At 41.4% G+C, this 27,855-nt stretch overlaps 2 protein-coding genes and 1 pseudogene across 8 annotated transcripts in view; 2 read left to right on the top strand and 1 right to left on the bottom strand.

Annotated features, from left to right (window-relative positions):
- The window catches only part of PTPN14 (protein tyrosine phosphatase non-receptor type 14), a 176,936-nt gene extending 168,907 nt beyond the window's left edge, over window positions 1-8,029 (top strand). For 4 of the 6 annotated variants that reach the window (XM_057725913.1, XM_057725912.1, XM_057725916.1 and 1 more), the window contains one exon: window positions 106-8,029. In XM_057725913.1, the coding sequence (XP_057581896.1) occupies window positions 106-234 (129 nt within the window). In that variant the 3' untranslated portion in view covers window positions 235-8,029. The remainder of the gene's footprint in view (window positions 1-105) is intronic. The other 2 variants (XM_057725919.1, XM_057725917.1) reach the window with 1 other exon arrangement.
- A 14,850-nt stretch (window positions 8,030-22,879) lies between these two features.
- SMYD2 (SET and MYND domain containing 2) overlaps window positions 22,880-27,855 on the bottom strand; it is a 49,793-nt gene continuing 44,817 nt past the window's right edge. For both annotated transcript variants that reach the window (XM_057728623.1, XM_057728622.1), the window contains exons 11-12: window positions 26,216-26,324; window positions 22,880-23,300 (exon numbers count right to left, since the gene is read on the bottom strand). In XM_057728623.1, the coding sequence (XP_057584606.1) occupies window positions 23,220-23,300; window positions 26,216-26,324 (190 nt within the window). In that variant the 3' untranslated portion in view covers window positions 22,880-23,219. The remainder of the gene's footprint in view (window positions 23,301-26,215; window positions 26,325-27,855) is intronic.
- Window positions 23,753-24,193, top strand: LOC130849622 (phosphatidylinositol N-acetylglucosaminyltransferase subunit P-like; annotated as a pseudogene).

The raw sequence follows: 27,855 nt of genomic DNA, 5'->3' as shown, positions 1-27,855 counted from the left end.
CCTGTACCTGCACAGGGGCAGGGAGTGAAGGCTTCCTGGATGAGGGAATGAGGAAGGACCAGAGGGAAGCCCCTCATCTCAGGATCTTCTTCTCTTTTCTTGCAGAAGGTGGAGGTACCCATGATGCTGAGACTCCTCAGGGAGCAAAGGATGTTCATGATCCAGACCATCGCTCAGTACCAGTTTGTCTACCAGGTCCTCATCCAGTTCCTCCAAAACTCCAGACTCATTTAACCCCCCGCCTCAGCTCCCAGAAGAGGGACCCAGCTCCATCTTGCAGATGGGGAAGCACCTCCAGATAACATCTGCTCCCCCAGCAGGGCGCGGATGGCCGGAGCAGGCGGGCCACGGGCTCCCTTGAAGACGGGAGCCAAGATCATTCACAAACATCACGTATTATTTTATATGAGATAATTTATTTTTCCCCCTTTGAAATAACCTTTGTGAATCATCGTAACGCAGTTTTCACAATAATATAGTGCTTTTCATGTGAACCACATTTTGACCGATCTGCATTGTAAAAGGTCAGTGGAGAGGGTGGCCTGCTGGATCATGTGGGGGACAGAGGCATAAGGGAACACATCTCTAGTGACGTTGCAGCCGGATTTGTGACCAACCCTGAAATTCATCAGCCTAATTTCCCACATCCAGATCAAAGATGGCAAGAAAATGAGTTCATCCTAAAATGTAAAGATAAGGGCTAAGACCCTTTCTTGAAGGAGAAAAACAACACTCTTTTCTTACATCTGGGGACTCCTGTGGCTTGCTGGGCAGTTCCCTTCCTTTTCCCTTTCTGCCCTCTCCCTCAGTAGTCTCTTTTTTTCCTCCCAGGCTTGAGTTAAGACAGGAACCGCTAGAGGAAATGCTCCCTTTCTGACGCCGTGATTGCCATCGCCCAGGCTGGGTGAGGACTCTGCGTTGTATCTTTCTCAACCGCTCCTTATTCTAGGCTCTGGAGCCTGCTCGCCTGCTGGAGACTGCACCCTTGGTATTTGCTGCTTCTCCCTGTTGGCTCAGTGGACCCTAGTCTGGTGGCCTTTGAGGCCCTGGGCCAGGCCGTCTGTGCAGCTAGGCCTCTTGCCTGATTGAGAGAAGACAATGGGCAAGTGTGGAAGAGAGAGGAGACAGGCAGGCCCTTGATATTGTTTCTTATTTAAATATGAAGGGTGTGCTGCTGGGGAATCTGAAGGTCAAGGTGCTGGATGCTTTCTGTCTTTCCATCAGTCACCAAGTCCTTGGAAAGGTTATAAAGGAAATGGTTGGGAAAGCTGATGTCTGGGGCCTCTTTGGCACTCAGGTGGCAGGGGCCCTGCCAGGAGCCACACCAAGTGTTATCCCCACTGTGCTGCTAGCATCTCCAGCCTTTGGCCTGCAGGAGCAGAACTAAGCCCAACCCACGAGCCTGCAGTACAAATCTTGGCCCACCTGCTGAAAGATGGTGAGATTTGTCTCGCACAAAGGTCTAAGGCCTTTGTTGCTTTCCTTTTCCCCATACAACCCACTCTGGTCAGTTGTGGTATTAACCCTGCCCTCATTTTGAAGCTTAGTCCTTAGTTTGTGTCTTTCTGTGCCTTCATTGGTCACTGTCCTTCTGCATCTCGTAGGTTAGTATACAATAAATCATGTTCTGCACGTTTTCCCTCTTGTTGACTTTTGGGGAATTTTTCTCTCTACCATTTAGTTTTTCTGGATGCAACTTTTAAATTCTGGCTTTGTTCTTAAAACTGACTTTTGTGGGTGTTCCATGATGCCTTCTTCCACTGCTGCCTTTTTTTTTTTTTTTTTTTTTGCCTCCTGAGCTGCAAATGCAAAGAAAGAATGGCATCCAGTCAACTAGAAAGAGTGTGTCTTTGTGACTTACAGTCCCTACAACAGACAGGTGTGGAAGCAAATTCCTGATGAACTACTTTGGAGTGTGAATAAACTGGCTTTCACATCTGGCCAGGTGTTATGGTGGTGGTTCTCTGTATTTGGACTCAAGAGTATCTGGCGGCAAAGGGCCTCCTTCCCTTCTGCTCCAGGGTCTGAAGAATCATTCAAGGAGTAGAGTGTCAATTGAGCTCCATAGATTCTGGAATTTTGCTGTATGATCTGAAAAAGAAAACCACTAGTATGACGTGTATTTTCAGTGGATCATAGCTCTCTCTAGGAGATGTTCAGAAATTGGATCATCAGCAGCCAAAGAGGTACTTGTTTCCTTTTCTTTGGAGCCTCTCCATCCTTGGGATATTCTGCTGTTAGGGACGTTTTAACAGTTGCTCTGCAGTTACTGGTTTATTGTTTGATGAACCACATCAGTATCTCTCTTTCGTCTCTCAGGCCCCAAACGTGGGCACTGTTAAAATGTCTCATGTGGGCAGCGTGTGTGTAGATCTGCTGTCTCTTTGAGCTCATCCCTCATGGCCCTCCTTTCAGCTCATACACTGTTGCCATTTGGTGCTCCGGGAACATTCGTGAATGCACAAAATGCAGAGAAGTAGGTTCAGTATCCAATTTCCTAGCCAAAGTTTATATTGAAACTCAAAGGAAAACATTTAAAAGTGACTCCCCATATTTTGTTTTTAAAAATAAATGCTTTTGGTCCTTGAGCCCATTTTGCATTCCTTTTCACATCTCCAGTAGATGCCAACCTATCTCCTGTTAAATTAGCAACAGCCATTTAAAGTCCTTTCAGTGGCATCTGCATAATAATTGCCCAGAGATGCTTTACATCTGGGAAGCAAGCCAAGGAATAAACCTTGAAGCAAAGTGTATTAAATTAGTTATCTAGTTAGAGCTTTTGGAATGAGTTCCTGACGATGTATCAAGTCTGAAGCTGGAGCTGTCGGGGTCTGTTGCTGCAGTTTTGATTTGAAGGGAGAAAATCAGAAATGGTGGGGATAAAAAAAGGTACCATCTTACAACAAAGTCATCCAACACTTTCAGGCCTCTGGTTTTGATGTTTTTCCAGTTGAAATGTTTTGTTTCTTTCATCCACTCTCTTTTGGATATAATCACCCAGTGTTCATCCTTGTTTACTGTAGTCCCTGGACCAGGGGGGCTGAGTTTGACGTCTTCATCCTTGAGCTGAGCCTGCTGGCAAAGCCGAGCTGTGTCCTGCTGTACTTTACTGGATTCCTTTTGGTAGCATTTACATTTATACACATCTCTTTCCCTGGATAGGAAGTAAAGGAGGATTTGGCGGCTTTAGAGAGGGATGTCAAACATTGATTTCTTTATAAGAGAGGGAATGAGTTCCTCCCCTCAGTTGGAGGGAGTGGTAAGGTCAGGGAAGGTGAAAACATCTCCACGTGGAATATTTTGAGTATAAACTTCCAAGAACCCAAAACAGAGAATTTTACTTCCACAAGCTTTGTGGTCCTAGATTGAGACGAGGAACTATTTTTTGACTGTAATCAGTCATTGTTTGCCTCCAAGTCCCTTGGCTGTCTCTGGCCCCTTCCTCCTTTGGCCTGGATAGAGGGTCTTTGTGGGCTCCACTGGGTGAGGTCCTATGGGACTTGCTACTGGCTTGCCCAGGACTCATTTAACCTTTATTCTGCCTACGCTCAGCTTTTGTGGTTCTGTTATAAACACTAGTAAGTAAGTCAGCACTTTCATCCAACTGCCTACCTTTCTTATCCTTTCCAGGTTAATATAGGTTGACCCATGAAATTTCCAATATTTGGACCATAGTTTACTTACGATGACAGAAAATCCACCTGAATCAACCTAATATGTACAGTTTGTTTCTGCCCCCCCCCCGATGAGTGTGGATCCCAATGTACCATATGTCATTTCTCAAGTGCTAATGAACATGGAAGTGTGTACAGTGGGTGCCTTGGCTCTTTTTGTGAACCCGTTGCCTTGCTACAGCGACCCTTGCCTCACTTGAGTGGGCTGTCTCCTAGAGCTTGAAGTCACTCTTTGCAGAGATGTTAGTGCACTTTGGATTCTCCTAGGCAGGGCTGGCCATGAGGCACATGACTATGGGCTTTTCAGCTGTCATCCTTTCTTGATACACAGTCTGTATTAGCTGACCTCAGCCCACGGGTTATGGAACATCATGTGTGGGCCCAGAGGTGTCCAGAGTCACAAAGCAGAATGTGCTTTTGAAATTCTCTCCCCCACTTGCAGTGATGCGTGTGATGGAGAAAGTAGGTATAGTTATTGCTTTTCTTTGGGGGAAGATCTGTCAGTCACTTGAGGTCAGGGGATGGGCAAATTTTTAGAGACCTTCTAAGATGTGTGCCAGAGAGCTTAGACTCAAGGGATGGGGAGTGGGTCGGAACCATATTAGTGTTCATCTACCCTTCATTCCTCCTTCGTATCGGGAGTAATTGTCAGGATCCTAGTGTAAGAAATTTCCAGAAGCACCAAGTAATTACTGCTGGGCTCTTACGGTGGCTCTTTGTGGGACTACAGTGTTCTCTATTTTATGGAAGAGTATCCTGCAACTGTGTTTTATTGCCTGTGGATTTTACCAGACACTCATCATGCTCTTACTTAGTGATTTCTTCTTGTGAGCAAAGTAACAACTCATCTAGTACTGTTTCCAAATGAAGAAATTTGGGGTTTTCATGGAGACTGCACAAATTTCCCATGGGTCTAGAGTGTCATGAGTGACAAACTAGTTGGCCCTTTAGGGTAGGAATCTCTAACATGTTAAATTATGTTTGACGGTTCTCCTGAACTCTGAGCAAGGAAGCAGAATGGTTCTTGTCTTTGCCTCATCTAAGATATTTGGGGGCAAAAGACCTTACTGATGCATCTGTTGAAAGTAACAGCAACATGTCTTGGAGAAATGGGCAGGTGTATGTAATCAAGTTCTGCCTGCTCCTCCTGCCTGTTGCCCCGAAAGTCACTGTTCTTCATGGGGTCCTGAGAAACTCCATGGCCTGCTTGCCCGACATTCAACCTTTATCCTGCCTGCTCTCAGCTTTTGCATTTCCATTAGAAACTCAGATGGGTGAGTGTTTTTATCCAGCTTACTACCTTACTTATTTTTTCCAGCTTAAAATAGCTGCGTCTCTTTTCTGAAGGCCAAACGAAAAACTTCTCTATTAAAATGTCCATGAACCTGGCATTGAGTATCTGGCATCAATGGATTTCACAGGACTGCGTAATTTATTGTTGTTTGGTGCAGTAAAAAGGAGGACGTGCATCAGTTCCTACTGTTTGGAGCTTTGGTCAGCCCTCCCATTTTAAAAATAAATTCAAGGACTTTTCAAGCCAAGAGGGCAAAAGCTGCTGGGCAGCCTGAGTATGGTGATGCATCTATCTAGAAAGTCACTGTTCCTTCTGCCACACTTTGGGCCATCAAGATCATTCTTTCCCAAAAATGCCATAAGCTTGCCCAGAGAAGAGCTATGAATGGGAAGAGGAAGAGGAGGATGGAGGCTTTTTAGATCAGCCTTGAAGTTGCAATCAAAAAGTTCTTGATTCGCACACAAGTTTCTGAACTCGGAGATGTCTCTCCTACTCCCTCCCTCTCTCTAAAGCTGGAAGGATGGAAATGGGATGGAGCTCCTGGGAAAGACCGCGCTGCAGTGGGGAGATCTGTCTCACCCTCACTCGTAGTTTTAAACCACGTCCTCACTGCTGCGGTGGAGCTTGGTGAATGTTCTGGATTCTGATGCCTGCCTAGATTCGCTGCTCAGAACGACCACCTCCCCTCGCTTGCTGGTGGCTCTCCTTTTCCTCACAGCCTTATTAGCAGAAGGTTGTGCTCATCCACGTGGCTCTGGAGTTAGCGATCACAGCCCCTTTGCATCTTGACCGCGTGTCTCCTGGGGCCCCCAGGGGCTGCAGAGTAGATCCCCCTTCCCAGCATGTTGTGTTTCTAATCAGGGCATAAAAACGGGGGAGATGTCAATACAGGAACGGCAGGTCCTTGTCTCACTTGAGGGCACAGGTGGGACTACTTTGTGATGTGACCCTCTTCCTTCTAAGAGCACCCCGTTCACTTAGGGCAATGCCGACCTTTCCTTGTTTTTCATTTGCTTTGTGGACCAGCTGTCCACAGCACACCTCTTCTTTTCTTTCCCTACCCTTTTAGCAACCCCTACAAAGTAGTTGAATCTAGTCATAGGGAATCACTCTCTAAATCTCTGCAAATTATGTAATTAGGAAATCTAATTTTCATCCTAAAAAGCTTATATAGTTTCAAAAAATCAAACCTGGCATTTATGTAGTTTCAAGGAAATCTGGCAAATGGAAATAACCAGAATGAAAATAGCTAAGTGCTGTCCACAACTGGGAGGTGGGCCTTTGCCACCTTTTTTCCCTTGGTGATCGATACTATCCCTCAGGACTAGAAGGAATGAAAGAAAAGCTGGATTCGAGGATCAGTGCTGTTTAGGACAGAGACCGCAGCAGTCCCTGAGGCTTATCTCGAGGTGAACTTCCGGGGATCCACAGTGGCTGCATTTGGCATGATGACACGTGTCGTCAGATGAATTTGTGTCTCGCCTCATCCTGCTGACTCTGTTCCCTTCATGGTCACCTCTACGGAGCCTGGCCAATCTGGTGAAACGAGTGAAGCTCTAGGCTCTGCAGGGACATTTATAAGTTGCCTTATGCTCTCAGCTGTCTAGGGAGGGGCAGGCTGTGCTATCCCTCCAGCCTGCACATTCTTCCCAACCTCCTCCTTCAGGGAATCACAGAGGCCGCCTCACCTGACAAAGCTGAAAACTTTGGATTGGGGTCTTTTTGTGCCTTGGGATGGAACTGTTTTGCTAACATCTCAGGAATCCTGCTCAGAGTTGAGCTCGGCTGGCTCTCAGAGCAGAGGTGCCTGGCGTTCTCAGCATTTCTCAGGGGCTTCCCACTTCCCTGTACTGCAGTGTTAGCTAAGAAATACCTTCAGCTTCAAACTGCGAGCTGTCATGCAGAGCCAATTCTTTCCCCAACTTGAAAATTGTAAAATGTTATTGCAGCTTCGTTTGACTGAACTTTCTTGCCAGTTTGGAATCTTAAAAATCTGTCCTTTCAAGAGTAAGGTTACTCTTCATCAGAGATGATTTCCTGTGTGTGTCCTCTGTTCCTTCGATAGTCAGCTAACTTGCTTGAGGATGTGTAAATGGGAAAAAAAGGTTTACATATGCAGATGACTATTAAATGTATAATCTTATGCAACTTATGTTACATCAAGTAACATGCTAATTAATCTATTGTGTTTCACTGGACTGTCATTGTGCTACTTAGTTCCGTATTTTGATGCTTTCCTTGGTCTATGTTTTATAAAATGTTGTGAATTGTATCATTCAAGCCAATTGACATTTAATGTCTCATTTTGGATGTACAGACAAGGTCCTTAACGTAGAAACCAGTTTGTTCTTAAGGTTCTTGGGTCAGCCCACAGAAGCCTTCTGACGTCCAACACGGCTGAATTGCGGGGTGGTGTCAGCCAGATCTGGCTGGCATGGGCTGACCTGCACAGTTAACCACCTATCATATTGTTGCTGTGAGAAATGCATTCCAGATGGGGACTTGGGATCCTGAGAACACATTCTTCTCCCCATAATGGCCACTTGCCACCTTGCAAGATGGAAGTCCGGTCCCTTTACTACAAACTAGTTGTAAGGGGACAGAGGGAATGAGACATTTATAGGACATTCCCTAAGTTGGGGAGTGATTAATATTCACGTGTCAGCTTTACTTTTGTATAGACTCTCTCAATTTAATAATATTAAAAGCCTTAAATAAAACTATGCATGCTATTCTATGTGCTTTTTTATATCAGTAAATAAGCTTATGCTTGTCAGTTTTATACACAATTAAGAGGTGTATGAAACTGACTTTTGACAGTATTTTTGCACTGTTTCTTATCTGTTTTTTTAAAGTCTTTAGATATTGGTCCTAGTTGTGTATTGTTTATGTTCTCACTGCCCTTGTCATTGCTGTAAAATGTTTCATATGTGCCTTTACAAATGTGAGATCTTTATTCTAACCTTTTTTGTAAAAGATATCTATTGACTTCCAAATGCAATAAACTTTTTTTTTTTTTTCAGAGAAAACGAATCTTTTCTGTACTATGTATGTTTGCCTTCGTTGAAAGCATCTTCTCTCTTACTTTTAGCGTTATTTTCATAGGCAAATGTGCCTTGGAAAATCTGCCTTTTCACTTCTCTAAAGCCCATTTATTTCTACCGACTTTTCATTCCTGTATAGCTTGATCACACTGAAGAATTAATTTGAAATTTCCAAAAGCCATCATTAGAAAAAACCCAAAAGGGGTGATCGCTAGGTAAAGGGAATGAAGAACCTAGAACTGGAGCTTTCTCACAGCTGCAGTGATAATCCTTATTAAATGCCAACTCTCCCCCCACCTCAGCTGTCATTTATTCAGATCCCAAACTGCTGACCCAGAAAAGACAGGCAGCGGGCTGCTACAGAACACCCAAATTCTTGTTTTTTTCCTTTGACTTTATCAACAGCACAACCCATCTCTAGGTTTAAAGGTGGCTGCCTTGCCCCGTATTTTCAGCCAGTCAACTGCCATAGACACAGACAGTGAACCCCTCGTGATGAGGGTGAACACTTTCTTCATGTTTCTTTGATGAGAAGCAGGGCAATATAACCACTTGAGCAAGCAACCCACTTTCACCCCCTATCTTGTACAAGGAGTCCTTCACCTACAGAGGTTCTGGCTTATTTCACATCATGAAAATAAGGATACTGTAAGCCACACTGGGGTGAAAGGACATGGCAAGCAAATTTCACTAAATACATAGATCATTCTGCATAGAAGTTGACCGTAGAAACAAAACAATGATAGTTTTTACAAGAAAAAATACATCATGTTTGGGGAAAAAAAGATGATAGGAGAGCCCAGCAAGACAGCAAAACAGAAAGATCCTGAGCTCACCTCCTCTCACGAGCACATCAAAATCACAACTATCTGCAGAACAACTATCGATGAACAAGATTGGAACCTACCAGAAAAGATCTTTTACGGCTAAAGATATAAAGAAAGAACCACAGTGAGAAGGGCAGAAGGGGCAGACTCATAATACAGTCAAGTCCCATGTGCCCCGGGTGGTGTGACCTATAGATTGGAGCATAATTATATCACAGAGGTTCTCCCACAGGAGGGAGGGGTCTGAGCCTCATGTCTGGCTCCCCGGCCCAGGGGTCCAGTGCTAGGAAAATGAGCCTCCAGAGCATTTGGCTTTGAAGTCCAGTGGGGCTTAATTTCAGGAGCCCTCCAAGACTGGGGGAAATAGAGACTTCACTTTTAAAGGGCGCACACACAATCTCTCGTGCATAGAGACCCATGGCAAAGACGGTAATTTGATAGGAGCCTGGGCCAAACCTACATGCTGGTCTTGGAGAGTCTCCTGGAGAGCCAGAGGTGGTTATGGTTCACCCTGGGGACATAGACACGGGTGGCAGCCATTCTAAGGTGTGTTCTACTGTGCGGACACTGGGGCTGATACCATCGTGGGATCCTCCCTCTAGTTCATTAGTGCCAAAATCTGGCCCCACTCAATAGCCCGTAGGTGCCAGTGCTGGGATGCCTTGGGCCAAACAACTAACTGGGCAGGGACACAGCCCCATACATCAGTAGTCAGGCTGCCTCCAGACACACCTTTATACAGGGTCCTGCTTACCAGAGGGCCAGATCCAGCTCCACCTACCAGCAGACAGGCACCAGCCCTGCACTAGCCTCTAGACCAGCCTTACTCACCAGGGGGAAGACACCAGACATAAGAAAACCACAATCCTACAGCTTGCAGACCAAGCCCACCCAAAAGAGGCTAGATCCTACTCTGGGACCAGCTGGGCCCCGGGACTGACCACTAGCAGGGCAACACAAGCTTTGGGACACCCCCAACCCCATACTCAACTGTCTCCACCTCCCCCTGGCCCCCACCAGCAATCTGTCACCAGTTCTAGGATCCCTGGGCCCCTGCAGCCAAACTCCAGGACCCAGCTCTGCCTGCCAGTAGTCCAGCACTAAATCCAGGACCTGGCTTCACCCACCCGTGGGCAGGAAACTGCCCTGGGGTCGTCTGGACCCTGACTCTGCCCACCAGTGGGCCAGTAGTAGCCAAGGACCCTTTAGGGTTCTGCAGCCAGCTGCCTCACGACCAGGTCCCACTAATCAGCAGCCAACAGGATTCACACAAGGCAGGGCCTGGCAACCAGCTGGACTAGGGGCCAAGCAAGCCTAGCAAACCAACCACATGGTCAGCCAGCCACAACAAAGGACCCATGCAGCCCTCTTAGGGAGAACCCCTAGAGCATATAGCTTGGGTGACAAGAGCGGAGTGTCCTGCTGGGACACATAGGATATCCTATACAGAGGGCCACCTCTCCAAGGTCAAGAAACATAACTAACCTACTACACACACAAAAATACAAATAGCAACTTAGACAAAATGAGGTGGCAGAGGTACGTGTTCCAGACAAAGGAACAAGACAAAAACACTCAGTGAGCTGGAAGACAGAGTAATGGAAATCACTGCCACTGAATAGAAAAAAAAAAAAAAAATGAAAAGAAATGAGGACAGTTTAAGAGACCTTTGGGACAACATCAAGCACACTAATGTTCATGTTATAGGGGGTCTCAGAAGGTGAAGAGAGACAGAAAGGGCCCAAGAACATATTTGAAGAGATAATAGCTAGAAACTTCCCTAAACTGGGAAAGGAAACAGTCACCCAAGTCTGGGAAGCACAGAGTCCCATACAGGATTAACCCAAAAAGGAACACACCAAGACACACTGTAATCAAAATGACAAAAACGAAAGAGAGAATATTAAAAGCAGCAAGGTAAAAGCAACAAATAACATACAAAGGAACTCCCATAAGGCTATCAGCTGATTTTTCAGCAGAAACTCTGCAGGCCTGAAGGGAGTGGCACAATATATTTTAAATGATGAAAGGGAAAAACCTACAACCAAGAATACTCTACCAGCAAGGCTCTCCTTCAGATTTGATGGAGAGATCAAATGCTTTACAGACAAGCAAAAGCTAAAGGAGTTCAGCACCACCAAACCAGTTTTTCAACAAATGTTAAAGGAATTTCTCTATGTGAAAAGAAGGGCCACAACTAGAAACAAGAAAATTATGAAATGAAAAAGTTCACTGGTAAAGGCAAACATACAGTAAAGGTAGGAAATCATCCACACACAAAGCTAGTAGGGAAGTTATAAGACAAAAGCAGTAAAATCATCTGGATCCACAATAAGCAGTTAAGGGATACAAAAACAATTAGATAAAAACTATGATATCAAAGACAGTAATCATGAGGGGAGGAGAGTACAAATGCAGGGTTTTTAAAATGCATTTCAAATTAAGAGGTCAACTTAAAGCAATCACATATATATATAGACTGCTGGATAAAAACCTCACTGTAACCACAAATCAAATATCTTTAATAGATACACACACACACAAACACACACAAAGGAATACAAACATAACACTAAAAATAGTCACCAAACCACGATAAGAGAACAAAAGAGGGGGAAAAAAAGACCCACAAAAACACATCCAAAACAATTAACAAAATGGCAATAAGAACATACATATCAATAATTACCATAAAAGTAAACAGACTAAATGCTCCAATCAAAAAACATAGAGTGGCTGAATGGATACAAAAACAAGATCCATATATATGCTGTCTACAAGAGACTCACTTAAAATCTAGAGACATACAGACTGAAAGTGAAGGGATAGAAACAGGTATTCCATGCAAAAGAAATCAAAAGATAGCTGGAGTAGCAATACGTATTATCAGACAAAACAGACTTTAAAGACTGTTACAAGAGACAAAAAAAGGACACTACATAATAATCAAGAAATCAATCCAAGAAGATATAACAATTGTAAATATGTATGAACCCAACATAGGAGCACCTAAAACATAGAAGGCAAATGTCAATGGACATAAAATAAGAAATTGACAGTAACACAATAATAATGGGACTTTTAACACCCTGCTTACATCAATGGACAGATCATCCAGACAGAAAATCAACAAGGAAACACAGACTTTAAATAACACATTAGACCAAATGGACTTAACTGATATATAGAGGGCACACCATTCAAAAGCAGTAGAATACACATTTTTTTCAAGTGCACATAGAAAATTCCCCAGGACAGATCTCATGCTAGGCCACAAAACAAGCCTCAGTAAATTTAAGAAAATTTAAATAATATCAAGCATCTTTTCCGACCACAATGCTATGAGACTAGAAATCAACTGCAAGAAAAGAACTGCAAAAAACACAAACACATGGAGGCTGAACAATATGCTACTTAACAACTAATGGATCACTGAAGAAATAAAAAAGGTAATAAAAAATACCTAGAGAAAAATGAAAATAAAAACACGACAATCCAAAACCTATGGGATACAGCAAAAGCAGTTCCAAGAGGGAATTTTATAGCAATACAAGCTTACCTCAGCAAACAAGAAAAATCTCAAATAAACAACCTAACTTTATGCCTAAAGCAACTAAAGAAAGAACAAATAAAACCCAAAGTTAATAAGAGGAAAAAAAATCACAAAGATCAGTGCAGAAATAAATGAAACACAGATTTAAAAAAGAATTAATTGGGACTTCCCTGGTGGTCCAGTGGGTAAGACTCTGCACTCCCAATGCAGGGGGCCTGGGTTTGATCCCTGGTCAGGGAACTAGATTCCACATGCATGCTACCACTAAGAGTCTGCATGCCACAATTAAGAGTCCACATGCCACAACTAAAAGATCCTGCATTCCTCAACAAAGATCCCAAGTGCTGCAACTAAGACCCAGTGCAGCCAAAATAAATAAATAAAAATAATTAAAAAAATAAAAAATAACAATGAATCAATCAAATGAGCAATGAATCTAAAAGCTGGTTCTTCGAAAAGATAAACAAGTGATAAACCTTTAGGCAGACTCATCAAGAAAAAAAGGAAGAAGTCCTAAGTCAATAAGATCAGAAATGAAAAATGAGAAGTTATAATCAACATCACAGAAATACAAAGGATCACAACTATATGCCAAGAAGATGGACAACCTAGAAGAAACAGACAAATTCTTAGAAAGGTACAATATGCCCAGACTGAAATAGGAAGAAATAGAAAATATGAACAGACCAAGTACCAGTCATGAAATTGAATCAGTAATTTTAAAACTCCCAACAACCAAAGTCCAGCACCAGATGGCTTCACAGGTAAATTCTACCAAACATTTGGAGAAGAGTTAACACCTATCCTTCTGAAACTATTCCAAAAAAATTGCAGAGGAAGGAACATTCCCAAACTCATACTATGAGGCCAACATCACCCTGATACAACAACCAAAGATATCACAAAAAATGAAAATTATTGGTCAATAACACTGATGAGTATAGATGCAAAAATCCTCAACAAAATATTAGTGCACTGAATCCAACAATACAGTTAAAGGATCATACACCATGATCAAGTGATATTTATCCTAGGGATGCAAGGATTTTTCAATATCTGCAAATCAATCAATATGATAAACCATATTAACAAAGTGAGGAATAAAAACCATATGATCATCTCAATAGATGCAGAAATAGCTTTTGATAAAATTCAACATCCATTTTAAAAAACTCTCCAGGCAACTTCCCTGGCTGCACAGTGGTTAAGAATCCACCTGCCAATGCAGGGGACATGGGTTTGATCCCTGGTCTGGGACGATCCCACATGCCACAGAGCAACTAAGCCTATGCACCACGACTACCGAGCCTCCACTCTAGAGCCCACGTGCCACAACTACTGAAGCCCAAGTACCCTAGAGCCCATGTGCCACAACTACTGAGCCCACGTGCTGCAACTAATGAAGCCCACACACCTGGAGCCAGTGATCCACAACATGAGAAGCCACAGCACTGAGAAGCCTGTGCACCGCAACAAAGAGTAGCCCCCACTCATCATAACTAGAGAAAGCCACGCACAGCAACGAAGACCCAATGCAGCACCCCCACCCCCCCAAAAAAAAAACCTCTCCAGAAAGGGGCATAGAGGGAACATACCTCAACATAATAAAGGCTATACAGTAGGTCCCCTACATATAAACAAGTTCTGTTCTGAGAGCATGTTTGTAAGTCTAACTTGTTTGTAAGTCCAACAAAGTTAGCCTAGGTACCCAACTAACACAATCAGCTATATAGTACAATACTGCAATAGGTTTATAATACTTTTCACACAAACAATACATAAAAAAATAAACAGAGTATCAAGCAGTATCAGCAGTATTTCATGTTGCGGAACTGAAAACCACAGTCACAGAAAGATAGAGAAAATGAAAAAGCAGAGGACTTTGTACCAGATGAAGGGACAGGATAAAAACCCAGAAAAACAACTAAATGAAGAAGAGATAGGCACCCTTCCAGAAAAAGAATTCCGAATAATGATGGTGAAGATGATCCAGGACTTTGAAAAAAGACTGGATGCAAAGATCGAAAAGTTTACCAAAGACCTAGAAGAAGCAAAGAGCAAACAGAGATATGCAACACAATAACTGAAATGAAAAATACACTAGAAGGAACCAACAGCAGGTTAGCTGAGGCAGAAGGGTGAATAAGTGACCTGGAAGACAGAATGGTGATCATCACTGATGTGGAAAAGAATAAGGAAAAAAGAATGAAAAGAACTGAAGACAGCCTAAGAGACCTCTGGGACAATGTGAAATGCACCAACATTCGCATTATAGGGGTCCCAGAAGGAGAAGAGAGAGAGAAAGGACCCGAGAAAATATTGGAAGAGATTATAGTTGAAAACTTCCCTAACATGGGAATGGAAATAGCTACCCAAGTCCAGGAAGTGCAGAGAGTCCCAGGCAGGATAAACCCAAGGAGAAACACACCAAGACATACAGTAGTCAAATTGACAAAAATTAAAGACAGAGAAAAGTTATTAAAAGCAACAAGGGAAAAATGACAAATAACATACAAGGGAACTCCCATAAAGTTCACAGCTGATTTCTCAGCAGAAACTCTGCAAGCCAGAAGGGAGTGGCATGATATATTTAAAGTGATGAAAGGGAAGAACCTACAACCAAGAATACTCTACCCAGCAAGGATCTCATTCAGATTCGATGGAGAAATCAAAAGCTTTACAGACAAGCAACAGCTAAGAGAATTCAGCACCACCAAACCAGCCCTACAACAAATGCTAAAGGAAATTCTCTAAGCAGGAAACATAAGAGAAGAAAAGGACCTACAAAAAGAAAAGAAAATAATTAAGGAAGTGGGAGTAGGAACATACATATGGATCATTACCTTGAATGTAAATGGACTACATGTTCCAACCAAAAGACACAGACTGGCTGAATGGATACAAAAACAAGACCCATATATATGCTGTCTCCAAGAGACCCACTTCAGACCTAGGGGTACATACAGACTGAAAGTGAGGGGATGGAAAAAGATATTCCATGCAAATGAAAATCAAAAGAAAGCTGGAGTAGCAACAGTCACATCAGATAAAATAACTTTAAAATAAAAAATGTTAAAAGAAACAAGAAAGGACATTACATAAAGATCAAGGGATCCATCCAAGAAGAGGAGATAATTATAAATATATATGCACCCAATATAGGAGCACCCCAATACATAAGGCAAATGCTAAAAACTATGAAAGAGGAAATGCCAGGCAGAAATAGAGACACAGATGTAGAGAACAAACACATGGACACCAAGTGGAGAAAGCAGGGAAGGTTGGGGGAGCATGAATTGGGAGACTGGGATACCAAATTGTACACTCTAAATATACGCTGTTTATCGTCTGTTAAAAAAAAAAAAGACATAGGCATGTGGTAGAAACTGCTCATTATCTCTTGCTGTGCACTCTCCCCACCAAAAATAAATAAACAAAATAAACAAACATAAAACATTTTTAATCTCACAACACAGTATCTTGAAAAGTACAGTAGTACCAGCTACATCACAGCTGCTTTTAAACTTGCTTCCAGATATCCTGGGCTTGAAATAAAGATACTGTACTCTATAAGTACTGAACAGTAAAGCACACAAAAGCATAATCACTTGTAGGATGTACACATGTGACAATGTATGCCAGACATGTAAACTAACTTACATTACTGGACACGTGAATGCACATTCACATCTTTGAAAGTTCACAACTTGAAGGTTCATATGTAGGGGACACTGTATATGACAAAGCCATAGCTAACATCATACTCAATGGTAAAAAGCTGAAAGTACTTCCTCTAACATCAAGAACAAGACAAAGGTGCCCACTCTTGCCACTTTTATTCAACATAGTTTTGAAGTCTGACCCACAGCAATCAGAGAAGAAAAACAAATAAAAGGAATCCAAATTGGAAAAGAAGTAAAACTGGCACTGTTTGCAGATGACATGCTACTACGCATAGGAAATCCTAAAGATGCCACCAGAAAACTACTAGAGCTCATCAATGAATTTGGGAAAGAAGCAGGATACAAAATTAACGTTAGTTGCATTTCTATACACTAACAAAGAACTAGCAAAAAGAGAATTCAAGAAACAGTCCCATTTACCATTGCATCAAAAAGAATAAAATACCTAGGAATAAACCTACCTAAGGAGGCAAGAGAGCTATACTCTGACAACTATAAGACGCTGATGAATGAAACTGAAGACAACAGAAACCAATGGAAAGATATACTGTGTTCTTGGATTAGAAGAATCCATATTGTTAAAATGACCATACTAATCAAGGCAATCTACATATTCAATGCAATCCCTATCAAATTACCAATGGCATTTTTCATAGAACTAGAACAAATAATCTTAAAATTTGTATAGAAACAAGAAAGACCCCAAATTGCCAAAACAATCTTAAGAAAGAAGAACAGAGCTGGAGGAATCATGCTCCCTGACTTTAGATTATACTACAAAGCTACAGTAATCAAAACAGTATGGTACAGGTACAAAAACAGATATATAGATCAATGGAACAGGCTAGAAAGCCCAGAAGTAAACCCATGTACTTTTGGTCAATTAATCTATGACAAAGAAGCAAGAATATGCAATGGAGAAAAGACAGTCTCTTCAATAAGTGGTGCTGGGAAAACTGAACAACTACATGTAAAAGATAAAATTATGACACCACATACAGAAGTAAACTCAAAATGGATTAAAGACCTTAAAATAAGGCTGAATACTATAAAACTCCTAGAGGAAAACACAGGCAGAACACTCTTTGACATAAGTTGCAGCAAAGATTTTTTGGATCATCTCCTGAAGTAAAGGAAATAAAAGCAAAAATAAACAAATTAAACTTAAAAGCTTTTTGCACAGCAAAGGCAACAACTGACAAAATGATTTGCAAATATTATGACTGACAGGGGATTAATATCCAACATATACAAATAGTTCGTACAACTCAATATTAAAAAATAAAAATCCCAATAAAAAATGGGCAGAAGATCCAAAGGAAATGCAGATGGCTAACAGGCACATGAAAAAATGCTCAACATCACTAACCAACAGGGAAATACAAATCAAAACCACACTGAGATATCACCTCACACCTGTCAGCGTGGCTATCATCAAAAGGAACACAAATATCAAATGTTGGCAAGGACGTGGAGGAAAAGGAACTCTTGTGCACTGTTGGTGGGAATGTAAATTGGTGCAGCCACTGTGAAAAACAGCGTGGTGGTTTCTCAAAAAACTAAAAATATAGGGTTAGCCAAAAAGGCTGCTCAGGTTTTTCTGTTACATCATATGGAAAAACCTGTATGAACTTTTTGGCCAACCCAATAGAACTACATTCTACTCCTTTGAAGAAAACAAAAACACTAACTTGAAAAGATACATGCACTCCAATGTTTATAGCAGCATTATTTACAATTGCCAAGATATGGAAGCAACCTAAGTGTCCATCAACAGATGAATGAATACAGAAGATGTAGTACATATATACAATGAAATACTACTCAGCCATAAAAAAGAACGAAATTTTGCCATTTTCAGCAACATGGATGGATTTGGAGGGCATTATGCTTAGTGAAATAAGTCAGAGAAAAATAAACACTATATGATATCGCTTATATGTGGAATTTTAAAAATACAATAAACTAGTGAATATAACAACAACAAGAAAAGCAGACTCACAGATAGAACCAACTAGTGGTTACCAGTGTGGAGAAGGAAGGGAAGGGGAAATATAGGGGTAGAGGATTAAGAGGCACAAACTATTAGGTATAAAATAAGCTATAAGCACGTATTGTACAACAGAGGAAATATAGCCAATATTTTATAATAACTTTTATAAATGGAGCAAAACTTTAAAAACTGTGAATCACTATATTGTACACCTGTAACATATTTTGTACAGCAGCTATACTTCAAAAAAAAAGGTGATACTAGACAAAATACCAATGAACATGGAGAGAAGTCAAGTAGAATGGCAAGAGAATAGGTACATACATTAATTTGCTTGTCATTCATGGCATGAGTAAATAGACTCAGTTTATCTTCTTTGGTTGATAAACAGAAAAAGTAGTCTTACCCTATAGTTTAGATATAAAACTAACCATGAGTAGACAGCCCTATTTATTTCCAGATACCCTATTAGCAGGAAGGAAATTTAAAAAGAGAGAAAACTCAAAAGAGCATACAATAAACATAAGAAAAACCCACAAATATGCAAAAAAAAGAGACGAAAGCAGGATCAAACACATCAATTTCATGTAATCTTACTTTTTATTATGTTCAATAAGAAATGGGGAAAACGTGTCAGACTTAACAGTTAAGAAACATATAGAAGAAAAGAGCCCTTTACTAATAGCTATAGGAAATGTAAAATCTAGGAATTAAGAAGAATGCACAGGACCTGTATAAACATAACTAAACCCCTTTGGAGACAAAATGTAGAAAAATTGATACACTCATCACATTCTTGGGTAGAAAGACTCATAAAGAGGTCAGTTCTCTGAGTACCAATGACTTCAATGCAATTCTAATAAGTATTCCAGCAGTACTTTTGCTGGGGAAGTAGGGAAAGGCCATGAGAGGACCTGGCCCAATGATTCTAAAGTACTTTGGGGGGTTAAACATGGGAGAATGGTCAGAAAAACTCCAGAGAACACAGTAGATACTAGAAGTTCTGCACTGCAACAATAATTAAAAGTATTTTACTGGCATAGAAGTAGACAGGTCGATGAAATGAAACAGTGCAGAAATAAACCTAAGTCTAGGGAAATGATAATGGTATCATTTCAAATCAGCAGGGGAAAAGAAATCATTCCACAAACGATGCTAGCATAAGTGGCTGGCAATTTTGAACATTAAAAAGTTTAGAGTACGATTAATATTTCTAATACAATTACTGTTAAACAATGTATTAAATAAAACAATTCCAGAGAGATCACAAAGTTCTATTTCTTTTCTTCATTTAAAAATAAAAAAAAAAATCTGCCTTAGTACAGCAAGTGTCATGAAAAATGAAGTTAATGGACAACCAGGGGAAAATGTTTTCAACACACAACAAAGAGCTAATATCCCAATATACATTGTGCTCTTAGAAATTATTATAAAAGGCATACAGAGTTTTGGCTGAAAAATCAGCTGGTAACCTTATGGGCATTCTCTTGTATGTTATTTGTTGCTTTTGCTTTGTTGCTCTTAATATTATTTTGTCTTTAATTTTTGTCAGTTTGATTAATACGTGTCTCAGTGTGTTCCTCCTTGGGTTCACATATGGTACTGGCATAAAAACAGATATATAGATCAATGGAGCAGGATAGAAAGTCCAGAGATAAACCCACACACCTATGGTCACCTAATCTGTGACAAAGGAGGCAAGAATATATAATGGAACAAAGACAGTCTCTTCAATAAGTGATGCTGGGAAAACTGGACAGCTACATGTAAAAGAATGAAATTAGAACATTCTCTAACACCATACACAAAAATAAATTCAAAATGGATTAAAGACCTAAATGTGAGACTGGACACTATAAAACTCTTAGAGGAAAACATAGGCAGGACACTCTCTGACATAAATCGCAGCAAGATCTCTTTTGATCCACCTCCAAGAGTAATGAAAACAAAAGCAAAAATAAACAACTGGGACCTAATTAAACTTAAAAGCTTTTGCACAAAAAAAAAAGAAAAAAAAAAAAAAAAAAAAAAAAAAAGCTTTGCACAGCAAAGGAAACCATAAACAAAACAAAAAGAAACTCCAAAGAATGGGAGAAAATATTTGCAAATGAAGTGACTGACAAGGGATTAATCTCCAAAATATACAAGCAGCTCATGCAGCTCAGTATCAAAAAAACAAACAACCCAATCAGAAAATGAGTGGAAGATCGAAATAGAATTTCTCCAAAGAAGACATATAGATGGTCAAGCAGCACATGAAAAGAGGTGCAACATCACTAATTATTAGAGAAATACAAATTAAAACTACAATGAGATATCACCTCACACCTATTAGAACAGCCATCATCAAACAAATCTACAAACAATAAATGCTGAAAAGGTGTAGAGAAAAGGGAACCCTACTACACTGTTGGTGGGAATATAAATTGGTGCAGCCACTATGGAGAACAGTATGGAGGTTCCTTAAAAAACTAAAAACAGAACTACCATATGACCCAGCAATCCCACTACTGGGCATGTACCCAGAGAAAACCATAATCCAAAAAGAAACATGTACCATAATGTTCACTGCAGCACTATTTACAATAGCCAGGACATGGAAGCAACCCAAATGTTGCATCAACAGAGGAATGGATAAAGAAGATGTGGTACATATATTTAATGGAATATTACTCAGCCATAAAAAAGAACAAAATAATGCCATTTGCAGTGACAAGGATGGACCTAGAGTCTGTCATACTGAGTGAAGTAAGTCAGACAGAGAAAGACAAATATTATATGATATCACTTACATGTGGAATCTAAAAAAAATGGTATAAATGAACCTATTTACAAAGCAGAAATAGAGTCACAGATGTAGAAAACAAACTCATGGTTACTAAGGGAGGAAGGGCGGGGGGGGGATAAATTGGGAGATTGGGATTAACATATATACACTACTGTATATAAAATACATAACTAATAAGAACATGCTGTACAGCACAGGGGACTCTGTGCTGACCTATATGGGAACAGAATCTAAAAAAGAGTGGATATATGTATATGTATAACTGATTCACTTTGCTGTACAGCAGAAACGAACACATTATAAATCAACTGTATTCCAATAAAATTTAAAAAATGGCATAAATAGCAAAATAGGCAATGGCCATGAACTCATAGAAGAAACACCATATTCCTAAGTATATGAAAAAGTGCCCAACTTCATTAATAAATGCCTATAAACAAAATAGTTCACACATTATATTGGCAAAAAAATTTTTTAAACAATACAGTGTTATGAGGGTAGAGGAAAACAAATACTATAAATATTATTATATCCTATTGGTACCTGATGCAATTTTTTAAAAAGGAAACATGGCCATACTTACTCAAATAAAAAAAGTTTCCACTGCTTGATTCTAAAATTTTACTTCTAGGAATCTGTCTCCAAAAATGCTACCCCGTGTCAGCAAAGTTATACATCTAAGATTGTTCCCTGTGGCATTGTTTACAATAGCAGCAAAGTGGAAAGAAAATCCACATGTCCATAAATAAGAGAATGGCTGAGTAGACTCACATACACATTCCATGCAATGTTCTGCCTCTAAAAAAAATGAAGCAAATCTGTAAATGCTGAAATGAAAAGGGTCCCTACTGTTAGGTCAGAGAAGCAGACTACAAAATATGTCAGTACCGTTTTGCCTTTGTTTTTCTAAAGCTATTTATACAGATATGGTATATAGGCGTGTAAAACACTGGGGCCACATAAGCAAGCTATCACAGTGGTTACCTCTGGGTGGTAGGACTGCTGAGAAAGAAGGAACAGATCACTTTTTTTCATACATGATTGTATAATTTAAATTTATTGAGAAAGTATTACTTTTATAAAGTTTATAAAAGCTATAGAGACGTTGGGCTAAGCTTATTTTAGGCCTAGCTACAGAGTAAATTTGCATTCTTAAAACACTAAGCTCCCCAGAGCCAGGACTATGCCTTATTCATCTCTATGCACTTGGAACAAGTTTTGCATATAGTAGGTGTTCAGGAAACATCTTAACGCACTTCACAGAACAAGAGAAGGCATTTTACCTGCTGAATCTCCTGTGTAGTTAACTGTGTGTGAGAGATGCGTGTGGGTGTCTGTAAATGCGGAAGGAAGGATAACAGACCAGATTTACAGCTGTTTCAAAGCCTTCTGCAGATCATAAATGTGAAAGAAAGCTGAGTGTAAACTCCATCAAACTTTATTACCGAATGGGGAGTTTCCTCTCCTTGGACCAAGAAACACTTGTCCGAGAAACATCCCTGCGCTGCAGTGCTCAGGGCCGTGCCCCTCTCTGCAGCAGTTGCTGAGAAACCACGCACAGCTTGTTGCGGTCCAGGCTGTGGGCCATGCGGGGAGAGGTCAGTGTTTGCTCAACATGAAGTTGGTAAGGAAAAAATGTTTTTCCTACTCAGGTTGACCCTGGAGTATTTCCAAACAAGGAGAGTACTGCATACAACAATCATTATGCATTGAAGGGATACCAGACACTGGACAGAAAAACTGAAACTGATGCATTCTCCTGCCAGGGAGGGGCACCCATGTCACTCAACTGCTCTCAGCCACTGATACCTTTCTTCACTTCTTGCACCTTCTTGGTCTTGGGTCTTGTCATCCTCCACGGGCACTGTATAGGGAAAGCAGGTGCAGGCCAAAGAGACCGCCAAGTCCACTCCCAGGGAGGCCTGGGCTCCCTGCCTGATGCACAACAGGTGCGATGTCCACACCAAGACCCGGCTCCATCACCACTTTGACATCCCCCCGACCAACAGAGGAAAACACAAACTTCAAATAATATTATCTTTTTTATTCTCTTTCATCATTCAGCTTTGTTCAGAACATTACAGTAGGCATGAAGGGAAAAATAACTGCATTTTTAAATGCAATCTGTCCGAAGTATATTATAATATATGAAACCATGCCATTATCTCTTAGGGGAAAAAAAAGCATTCAGAAATTATTTTGATATTAAGGTTAAAGATTAAGACCAACATCCAAGTAAGCCATGTATAAGGTTTAAGTGCAAGTCGTGTTTTCATTCCAATGAGTTTACAGAAATGCTGGCATGACGTGTTTGATTTGAAACAGTCTAGGATTTAAGTAAAAACTAAAATGTCAGCATAGTTTCAGTGGCTTTCAATTTCCTGTTTGATCTCAGAAATGTATGGATGGTCTTTGCCATGAGCTACTTCCATGATGGCGATGGCCTAGGAGAGAGAGGAACAGGGGTTGAGAGCCTGAAGCCAGCCCCCTCGCCCCTCCCCAGGGTTCATTTTAATTCAGGCTGGACCTCTCTGCTTGAAGGCACAGGAGGCAAACTGGCTTGCAGAGTCCGTGTTTTCCTCCAGAGTCTGGCTTTTTTTTAAAAAAAAGTAAAAGGACCAGATTTTCTCATATTCAACTAGTCACCCAGTCTCTAATGTTGAGGAAAACATTTTTCAGTAGCTGAAGAAATGATAAGAGAAATTGATTTAGGGACAAACCTTTTCGATTTTAGTTTACATTACTAATGTGTAAGACATGACTGAACCGTTTTTCCCCTTCAAAAAGTGCATGCTTACATCTTTATACATATTCTTTGAAAACTTAAAAATAGGTGCCTGCACAGGGGACCCGGCACTGAGGTGGCCAAACCGTGGGGAGGCGCCAGAGTGGGTGCATGTAGGACCCAAGATTATCTAAAGCCACAGGGAAAATGGTAGAAAATTCACCGTTGCCATTGCCAGAAAGAGCAATTTATGGCTTTGTTCTTTGCTTAAGCTCCCAGTTTGGCTTCATACTATATCTTGTATGGACTTTTATTCCTGAATCTTGGCGAAACTCCTTAGGCTTAACCTATTGGCCTCAAAAATATTGGGCACTTGCACCACCTGCGTACCTCCTCACTACTGTAGTAATCGGTTACGCGCTCTTATTTGGAATAAACATGATGAGTACCTCTCCACTCAACTCCACACACACAATCACACATAACTATGCCAACACTTAACAGCAGAAGAAACACCAAGAAGAGGCCATCCCAGCATTAAGAGATATGTCTATTAGTGAAGTAAACCGAATGTTCTTTTTTGCAGCCAAACAACTTTACACCAAAAACTGAATTGTATGTAGACTAATACCAAGCATTATAAATTTTTGACATAAAAATTTCGACCATAATAATTTTGACTCTCTTCCTGATTAATATCCAGTATTGAAATGTTAAAAAAAAAAAGTAAGTTGTAGTTCTCTTAGATTAAGTTCTATGAATATTATAAGTGTTATCAAACAGTAGTTACTAATGGGCAGAATAAATAAGATACTGCATTAAAAATGGCCCAAGTTTCAAGTGAGGAATCTAGAGAGAACATATTTAATAAAGTTTCCTTAAGTGAAGGAGTTTCCAGTGGCTCCATTACTTTCTAGCTGTGTGACCTTGGGCAATTTACTTAACTACTCTGTGCCTCATTTTCCTCATCTGTAAAGTAGGAATAACACATACCTCTCAGAGTTGTTGATATACATAAAGTGTTTAGAATAGTGCCTGGCATATAGGAATTACGTATCAAACGTAATCCATAATAACTTATTTTGCTCTTTTGTATTCAACTGTATTATTCACAGATAGAAAAACTTAAATTATTCCCACGCCCCCCAAACAAGGAATTTTTGATGGCGTGTGACTCTGACAGGCCTTCCTTTCTATTACAACCTTCTCTTCCTGGATCTCATACCAACAGGAGTGCAAGCCTTCAGGAATCACCTGGTTCAAGTGTCTCTCCTCATCCTCTGCCTTCATGTCACCACTCATGTTCCTATCTCAGGTCTACTCTATCCTAAGTGATCTGCAATTAGTTACTTACCAGCACTTTGCCATTGAGACCTAACTGGTTAATTTTCTTTCAACCTTGCTAAGACAGTAAATGTTGTCTTCGAAGACAAAGTCCATGGTTTAAAAACAGAAACTTTTATTCTTAACTCCCACTTCCAGGCTGGGCCAGCCCTGGCCCTTCCATCTGGGATGTGGGACCTTAAGCCATCTTTCTGGGTAGTGTACTGGGAAGACATGGAGAACCTGGAGGATTCAGCACCCAGGCCTAGTCATGGCCGTAACTTTCACAAGGATTCTCTTACAGGAGTAAATGGACTGTCCCAAAGGCTGTATTTTACTAACTTTTGTCTTCTACAGAAATAATAATTGTTCCAAAGACTATATTTTATCAATTGTGAATTCCTATATAAACAGCAACAAGAACCAGTATTTGGGATGGTGGCTGTGCTTCTATAAGGTGAGGGGCAGGGCTCAGACCTGTCACCCACTGGAGCACAGGGCAGCTGGCAAACACTGCACCCAGGGTCCTGTTTCGCCCTGTGGGTCAGTCCCAGTATGAGTGTGTGGAGCTGACGCTTTCAACTCGGAAAGACTCCGGTTTGAATGAGAATCCCACCACGTACCCTCGGCAAGCTACCTAACCTATGTGAATCTCAACTTATTCATTAGGAAAGCCTATCTCATTTTTTTGAGAATTAAAAGAAAAAACTCACATGAAGTTCCTGGCACATAACCGTACACGATGAACGCTGACAGTGATTGTTAGGTCTGTTTTAGAAACGGTAAATGCATAATCCTCATGCTGAGGGCCTCTCCAGACCCAACTGCCTTGATTTCACCACAATCGGGCATCGCAAATCTGTAAATCCTAAAGGGCAGAAATCTGGAGAATTCCCTCACCATGGTCTCCTGACCTATCCAAGACCTCTTTTTTCTTTTCTCCTTTCATTTTATCTGTAATAGTGGACCAGAAGAGACATTTTAATAATGCCAGCCTAGTATCACGATCACGTACTTAGAGCACTTCCATGGCTTCCCAGGGGACAAAGGCCCTTCTCCACGGCCATGAACCTGTAACCACGATGTGGACACCCCATTCCCAATAGAAGCGTCAGGATGCAAACCAGCCAAAGGCTCAATTACTTATTCCACTGCCACCTGCCGAACCCATCCCCTCCTACTCCCATGGCCGGAGGGTGGCCAAGTGCTAGTCTTTCTCCACGACTCTGTCAGTCACCTGAGTCCTGCAGGAAGGAAAGTGTAAGGAGTCCGTCAGGCACTGGGCATCCTAACCTCACGTCACACACGTACCTTCTTCAGGGCTCTCTCCCCAGCAGCTTTGTTCTCTAGGCCCATGTACAGTCTTCCTAGCTTCAGCCACATGGAGGCCACGTTGAGGGAGTACAGAGGATAGTGCTTACTGTAAGAAGAAAAGAGACAACAGGCCATCTTGTCAATGGCTTCTGAGAGCCCACAGGCTGGATGCAGTGAGCTGTGGTCACCCAGCTGATGTCCACACTCTCCACAGCAGCCAGGCTCCTCCAGACCCTGGCAGGTGCTGGGTGGAGGGCGTGGATGGTTCAACCCTGTTTACCCATCATGGATGCCCTTCCTTTTATGTAGTTTGTGTGTTTCTGAAAAACCTCATGAAAACTACAGGGGAGATCCTATGGAAAAGCAGGTATATACACAACATTCAGTCCCAGCCCCAGATTTTTGTGTTTTAGGTGCACCCGTTGCAGGACATTGGGAAAATTCCCTCTTCTGGAGGACATTAGTCCTATCCCCTCATATTAAAAAAAAAAAAGACAGTATACTTAAAGATACAAACACAGCAATGTCTCAAGACCTCAGCTTTCTGTCACACCCTATGATGTCAGTTGGTTTAGCAAAATTATAAGCTCTCTGAAATCAGGTACACACCTCCCACTTCTAGATATTCCTTCTCTATTGCCCAGCAGAGGGCCTTGTAGACAGTAGGTATTCTCTCTCTGGTTTTAACTGCAGGCTGCTGATGGGGCCTGCCTAGGAAGGAGCCATCTCCCTAGAAGCAGAGACCAGGAGGCAGCTGGGGGTGCGTGTGGGTGTGTGTCTGTACCCCTGGGCAGGGGGCAGCAGGCTGCCCAGAAGAATCCTTGGGGCCAGCAACCAAGAGAAGGCCAGGGCTGGGCGCCCCGGAAGAGCTTCCTAAGCTAACAGAGGGTCCAGCACAGTAAGCCCTGCAACCGCAAGGCCAAGATTCATTCTCTCGCTCTCTCTCCCCCTAGAGATCTTACAGAGGGAAGCGTGCATGGACCAGAGGACTTCCTCACCCGCCTCAGGAAGAAGGGTAGGCTTTGAGATTATCCCCAAAGTATCAAATTCTGTTTCCAGGAGCAGGCTTCCCCATGGGCTCCCCCTGCTGGCTAATCAGGGCACTGTGGGGTAAGTGGAGGGCCGACTGGCCAGTGGAAATTCAAACTAGACATAAACTTTACAGTCCCCAATCGTAGAACCTGAAGGAGTACTGAGGGCGTCTCAAAAGCACCGGGGTGCTTCTGAAACAGAGATTTCAAGTCCAACACCCAGAGATTCTGATCCACTTGGTCTTGGAGAGACCCTGTAAATGCATGATGTAAATGAGTTTAACAAGCACCCCAGGGGTTTAATTAACAAGCACCCCAGGGGTTTAATTTAACCTAGGCTGGCCCCGCCCTTAAGTGGCTAGTCAGAGCCTCCTTCTGTCACCCACTCTGAGGTTTACTAACTCTCTCAATATGGAAACTTCCCCATGGTTAACACATTATTACTACAAGTTATTTCATTCAAATCTAGGGGAGGATATTAAATAACCACAGACAACACACCAGTCCCAGAGTTTTCCCATTTGCAAATTGATGCTGCACTCTGGAAAAAACAACAGAAGGGGATGGAAAAGCAGAGTTTCTGAGACCACCGCTAACTGATTACTA

The sequence above is a fragment of the Hippopotamus amphibius genome, chromosome 3 (genome assembly GCF_030028045.1).
Source record: "Hippopotamus amphibius kiboko isolate mHipAmp2 chromosome 3, mHipAmp2.hap2, whole genome shotgun sequence".
NCBI lineage: Eukaryota > Metazoa > Chordata > Mammalia > Artiodactyla > Hippopotamidae > Hippopotamus > Hippopotamus amphibius.
Note: the sequence above shows the minus strand (reverse complement) of the source record. Positions and strands in the feature narration are given on the sequence as shown.